Raw genomic sequence first — 6,408 nt, 5'->3', positions numbered from 1 at the left:
GAAACTGGGCAAGAAGTGGAGGGCTGTCATCTCACGAACCATGACCAGGAAGACTTCAAAAATGGTGCAGAAAGCGCTGGCTGAGGAAGGGGTGAGTGTCTTCCATCCAGGGGTGATGGTCCTATCAAGAACCAATAGATAAAACAACTGAATTCTTCCCCCTGATCCTTCACAAAGGGAGGCTTTTTGCCCATGCCACTGGTTAATAATCAAAATGATTTTGATTATTTCAAAATCAACATCATTCATCTCATTTCAAATTAATTGTGAGTTTCTAGCAGATTTATAATATTGTTGCCTTTGCATTTAGAAGTCAAATTAGTAAAGCAATAAAACATATTTAGGGTGTGTGAGCATATTTCCAATATAGTAGAGTAGGCTGCCCTTACTGAACACTATACTGTACACATTTTAAGACCCTTTAAATAAGTAATTCTGATTGCTTCTTGATACGAATATTGTCTTTTTGTAACTATATGTATATCTGACTGCAACTGAACATTAACTGCTATACACAATGAAATTCCCCAGTGGGGGGAAAAATATTCAGAAAATATGTCAGTACAAAGACAATAGGAAGGAAAATCTTACTGCTGTTAATAAGCACATTAGCGCCCTCTGGTGGGAAAAAAGTTGGAATAGCACAACAATTGATGGTAGGCTTGAGCACTTTGAGTATTTGGATTTATAAATGATCCAAAGAGTACAATACAGAAACCTTGCAACAGTGACTTAAACTCCCTTAAAATATGAAAAATTTATTTACTGGAAATAAAAAAATATGTGCTCCTACCCTTGTATGTGCCCCTACCCTTCTCTGCCTTTATCTTGCCCAGTTTCCACACTTGCATTCAGAGCACAGTACAGATCCTGTCAGTGGGGCAGTCATGAGCATTGCTGTTGTGCTGTGTCCTCCAGGTGGATAGTGGGGAGGAGAACTCCATGTCTCCCATGTCTTTCGACGGTGTGCCAGAACTGCGGATGAGCGAACGAATGTCCCAGTGCTCCTTCGACTCCGAGGACGCCGTACACAGCCCCATCGCTCGCCAGCTCTCCGGGTGTAAGGATCTGTACATACATGATTCACTCCAGACTGCTTTTGGCTTATGTACATGTCTTTTGCCTGAACATGCTTATTCTTTAATCGGGTATTCCCAGTACTCTAAATTAGCATGATGATGATTATTCCTATGAGAGATAGATCATATATTACAAACTCAATGCTTATGCGCCATCTTATTTAATTGGCCCCAGTCCACTGTGTCGGCACCTTGGACATTTTGCATCTATCTTTGATTGTTGACATCTATCCAGGTGTCAACAATCTGCTCAGGAATGACCTCAGAAACCATCTCACCATCTCTTCTCAAAGCCCCAAAGTGGTACACTTCAACATTCATACACTGCTGCAGTCAAACGGAAATCATAAGCCGGAAAATCTTCAAACACATTAAAACACACAAACACATTCCTCGAGTCCCACCAATGCTTGCTCCATGTTCCGTGTTTCCTGCCAACAGCCGTTCTGTAAAGAATTGCTGGCTTGCAGCTTGACTAAGCAGATTGTTAAACTGCTGCTGGGGATGAATGCTGGGCACGCTGCAGACTCTGCCTGCCCGCATAGACATTTTGTTGTTGTATTTTTTGGTCAGGAAAGTATAGTGTGTGAGTGGCATACTGCAATGTGTTTTTTGTAATCTGAGGGCCTCATTATTCACTTTGTCCAACCTCTGGTGGACAGAAAAGGAAAGTGTGCGTTTTGTAAGTATGGGGGCTCACTGGACACTAACTGAGTCCTGAGAGAATTTAGGAGCCATCAGAAATATTCATTGCCCTGCTGTTCACTCCCTAGTGATTCCAAATGTTTTTCCCCTCTACACCACAGTTCCTTGAGACGCTACCCCTAAATCTTTACTAATAAATCACAAATGCATGAACTTTAGTTGGGAACATTCTGGATTACTTCTGGGGGACTTTCATTTCAGGGGATTAACAGTGTCAAGGTGTTGTAAATTGAGAGATGTACATTGATCCTCTAGAGCGGATTAGATTCCTTCAGTGGATATGGTGCTTATGACATCTTAATCCCAAAGTTCTGCTTGGTCTGTCATGGTCACTTTCTATATGGTCATCATTATAGCATACATCTGGATTTATTTACAGTTTTGTTGCATGCTTTGCTATACTCAACATGAAAAGTGCTCTATAAAAAAAAAAATCTCTTGCTGGAAGTAAAACCAGATCCTTTTTTCAGGTGGTGACCGGAACAGCCTGGATAGCGGCTACAGTAACAGAGACAGTATGAGACTGGAAGACGCGAGCCCACCCTACACCGGCCCCTTCTGCGGCCGCGCTCTTGTCCACACGGACTTCACCCCCAGCCCCTATGACATCGAATCCCTCAAGCTCAAAGTAAGAACTGCAGGCCTCCCCACTCATCTTTCACATGAATCCACAGTTATCAGCACGAAGAGCAAGAGTCCTAATCAAAGTGCAATATGTTGGTGTCCAACCTGGATTTGGTCTCTTCCACATCTTTAATTTGACCTTTCTGTCTATACAGAATTCGAATGCACATATCCTCTCAGCAGGGATCCTCAAACAATGCACCGAGCTCTTATGATTATTTGTTTGTAGGTTTTGTCTCCAGTCTCCATTAGAAACGTATCATTAACTGTAAAGGTTGTTATAACATGCATGCTTCCACACATCTGTCTTTGTTGTTTGTATGTACTTGGTAAGCAGAATTTCAAATTACCACTCTTTTATACCTCCAAAATGAACACAAAACCTTGTACTCCGTTCACATCTTAAGTAAAATAAATCACTTTTCAATTCTTCTCCTGCAGAAAGGAGATATCATTGAAATCATAGAGAAGCCCCCAGTCGGGACCTGGACTGGCAAGTTGAACAACAAAGTTGGCTCCTTCAAGTTCATCTATGTGAATATCTTACCCGAGGAGAATATTTTGCCAAAGCGGAAGAGGCGGAACTGCAAGCACAAGGCACAAACCCTAGAGGAGGTCCTGGACAGAATCAACCTGAAGGTACCTACAGCTTCCCTACCCTCAAGCCACACACACGGCACTGCAGAACAAAGAAAGTCAGGAGCCCAAAAGCAGAACAGAAGAATTTGAATTTGAAGACTAGTGACATTAGTGTTAGTGTATCTGACAAAACTAAAAAAAAAAAAAAAAAAAAGCTTGAAGACAGTCCTTCCAGATAGTTGTGTCTCCCTTCCCTCCAAAATATGTCAGTTGTGACTTATGAAGTTCTTTGCTCACCTGGTGGTTTGGCTCCCTCCCTCTCTCCTCGCAGGAGCTCAGCTCACTTCTGTCCATGCATGGCTTCCAGAGTCTGGAAGATTTTAAGGAGCTGAGCGAGACCCATCTCAATGATCTGAACATCACTGACCCTGACCATCGTAAAAAGCTGCTGACTGCTGCAGAGACCATCCTTGACAATGAAAGTAAGTCTTTCAGTTCTTCACAGAGGGCTGTCACATGGTGGATCCTCCCCTTTATCACATCTCCCACCACTGTTGATAGATGGACCACTTCTTTGTCTTATACACTAGTGAAGCACATTCTGTGATGCTTACAAATCATCTGGATTCCTTTTCAGAATCTGACCTTTAATCCACCTACAAATATTTTTGCAATGTCACATAATCATCTGTGTTTCTGTGGTTTAAAAAGAACCACAACCACAAAAAGGCCGGGAGACATAGATCAACCAATGGTTGCTGTAGATTCTGGTAGTGGAATTGGTCTCCCACTTGTCTAAATTATTATACACCCTGAAAAGAGCAATTATTTTATGGTGATGTAAAAGCTTCACAACAACAACTAATAAATAAATAAATAAATAAATAAATAAATAGCTTAATTCGCACTCAATAAATGAAAGCTGATAATATTTGATGAGATTTCTAGGGGAGATACAGGGAGGGTGTGGTCTTATTATTATACACATGAAGTACATTGTTAAATAGCATGCTTGCCTGCAGTGAGATCTCATTTACCCTGCAGAATCACTTTGATAATCCCAGCTCCCCTTCAACCAGGTTCATTAGCACAAATTCAAACACCTGCTCTTTGACTGCTCCTGCCTTCATAAAAAAAGCTACTTTCATGGCCTGTTCCCTAAAGGCAACAACCATCTCAGTCTTTGGAGTGCTAATTTGAAAACCACTGCTATAGGTAATATGATGACTGAGACAACATTAAACCACAATGGCTGTGGGTAACTTGCAGTGCACAACCAAATTAACATAAAGCAGGATCTGTTTTAATCATGCTGGAGCCACTTAATCGGATTATGGTCTCTGCAAGATTATTGCATTGGGGGAATTAGTAAAGACCAGCATTCCTAACTTCACAGATTACTACCACTTGTGTCCAATCCTGATGCATAAGATTGAATGTATATCTTCAATCACTGCTGAAAGATTGAAGGGATTTGGTCTCCTTGGTGTAATAGGTTTGACTAAGTAATTGAATGTTCCCCAAGACCAGAGAGGGAGTTCCCTGTTTTATATCAAGGGGATACACCCAGTGTTCACAAACAAATTTTCACACTCAGGTGAAGAAGAGGATGAGAAGGAGGAGGAAGAGAATGGCTCTCAGAGCCCGGAGGTGAAATCGGACATCCCCCGGGATTCAGGCTGCTTCGAGGGCTCGGAGAACTTGGAGAATGGGCGCGAGGAGCTCGGCATCATCGAGGAGCAGCTGCAAGGCCTGACAGTGGCTGAGGAGTCCTGAGAGAGATGATGACCCATCCTCTCACACCTTGCATTCAAGGGCAGCGGTTGCAGCCTCCTCCCAGTTCTATACACGGAATAAGAACTTTCAGCAGCTCAGCAGAAAGATGGTTCCATGGCGAGGTCAGCCACCCGCACCAAACTACACGCCAAAGCCATGACCTCCGTCAAAGGAATTTTACAGGCATTACAAACTCACGGATGATTTTAGTGTTGAAGTGCCCTTTATATGTTTTAATTTATTCTATGCATGCATTTATGTGGCTTTCCTAATAAGTGAACCCTCTTTTAAAGCATATTTAGACTACAAAGCTTTCAGGGTACTGCCAGATACAGAGCAACAAGGCAATTTGCTTTACTTTTGAGACCTTCATTTCCCAAGACAGAATGGTTTACACTAGGGGCTAATGACAATGTTAATTTAGGACTGTCATAGAACCTAGCCCATGTGTGTGAGGAAGTTATATATTACCTGGATATTTTTTAAGTATGATATCTATTCTATGTTTGGCATTGTATTGGTATGGAAATTAAATCAGAACACCCTCCACAATCACAATCACAATCAGTAATCTCAGTATTTGAATGGACGTTAGCTTTAGTTATCTTAGCAAACCAGGTAACGATGCCGGGCCCTATCATGTGGTTGACTTGAAATTGTGGTTGAAGCTGGGCTTTGGTTCTATAGATTGTAATTTTGTTTTTATAGATGGATGGCTACTAACACTAAAGTTAAAGGACATCTATCTGAATGCCAGTCTATGTAGTTCATGAGCAAGCAGGTATATAAATATACACTCACCTAAAGGATTATTAGGAACACCTGTTCAATTTCTCATTAATGCAATTATCTAACCAACCAATCACATGGCAGTTGCTTCAATGCATTTAGGGGTGTGGTCCTGGTCAAGACAATCTCCTGAACTCCAAACTGAATGTCTGAATGGGAAAGAAAGGTGATTTAAGCAATTTTGAGCGTGGCATGGTTGTTGGTGCCAGACGGGCCGGTCTGAGTCTTTCACAATCTGCTCAGTTACTGGGATTTTCACGCTCAACCATTTCTAGGGTTTACAAAGAATGGTGTGAAAAGGGAAAAACATCCAGTATGCGGCAGTCCTGTGGGCGAAAATGCCTTGTTGATGCTAGAGGTCAGAGGAGAATGGGCCGACTGATTCAAGCTGATAGAAGAGCAACTTTGACTGAAATAACCACTCGTTACAACTGAGGTATGCAGCAAAGCATTTGTGAAGCCACAACACGTACAACCTTGAGGCGGATGGGCTACAACAGCAGAAGACCCCACCAGGTACCACTCATCTCCACTACAAATAGGAAAAAGAGGCTACAATTTGCACAAGCTCACCAAAATTGGACAGTTGAAGACTGGAAAAATGTTGCCTGGTCTGATGAGTCTCGATTTCTGTTGAGACATTCAGATGGTAGAGTCAGAATTTGGCGTAAACAGAATGAGAACATGGATCCATCATGCCTTGTTACCACTGTGCAGGCTGGTGGTGGTGGTGTAATGGTGTGGGGGATGTTTTCTTGGCACACTTTAGGCCCCTTAGTGCCAATTGGGCATCGTTTAAATGCCACGGCCTACCTGAGCATTGTTTCTGACCATGTCCATCCCTTTATGACCACCA

General features: G+C 42.2%; 1 protein-coding gene across 1 annotated transcript in view; it reads left to right on the top strand.

Moving 5' to 3' along the window:
• Positions 1-5,614, top strand: part of sash3 (SAM and SH3 domain containing 3) — a 15,044-nt gene extending 9,430 nt beyond the window's left edge. Inside the window, exons 3-8 of the mRNA XM_066715066.1 lie at positions 1-91; positions 919-1,060; positions 2,255-2,412; positions 2,850-3,047; positions 3,319-3,469; positions 4,585-5,614. The exon at positions 1-91 is cut by the window's left edge and continues 47 nt beyond it. Of these exons, the coding sequence (XP_066571163.1) occupies positions 1-91; positions 919-1,060; positions 2,255-2,412; positions 2,850-3,047; positions 3,319-3,469; positions 4,585-4,763 (919 nt within the window). The 3' untranslated portion in view covers positions 4,764-5,614. The remainder of the gene's footprint in view (positions 92-918; positions 1,061-2,254; positions 2,413-2,849; positions 3,048-3,318; positions 3,470-4,584) is intronic.
• The last annotated feature ends 794 nt before the right edge of the window (positions 5,615-6,408 follow it).

Source organism: Amia ocellicauda, chromosome 10 (assembly GCF_036373705.1).
Source record: "Amia ocellicauda isolate fAmiCal2 chromosome 10, fAmiCal2.hap1, whole genome shotgun sequence".
NCBI classification, from domain to species: Eukaryota; Metazoa; Chordata; class Actinopteri; order Amiiformes; family Amiidae; genus Amia; species Amia ocellicauda.
The sequence above is the reverse complement of the archived record's forward strand: the minus strand, read 5'-3'. Positions and strand labels throughout refer to the sequence as shown.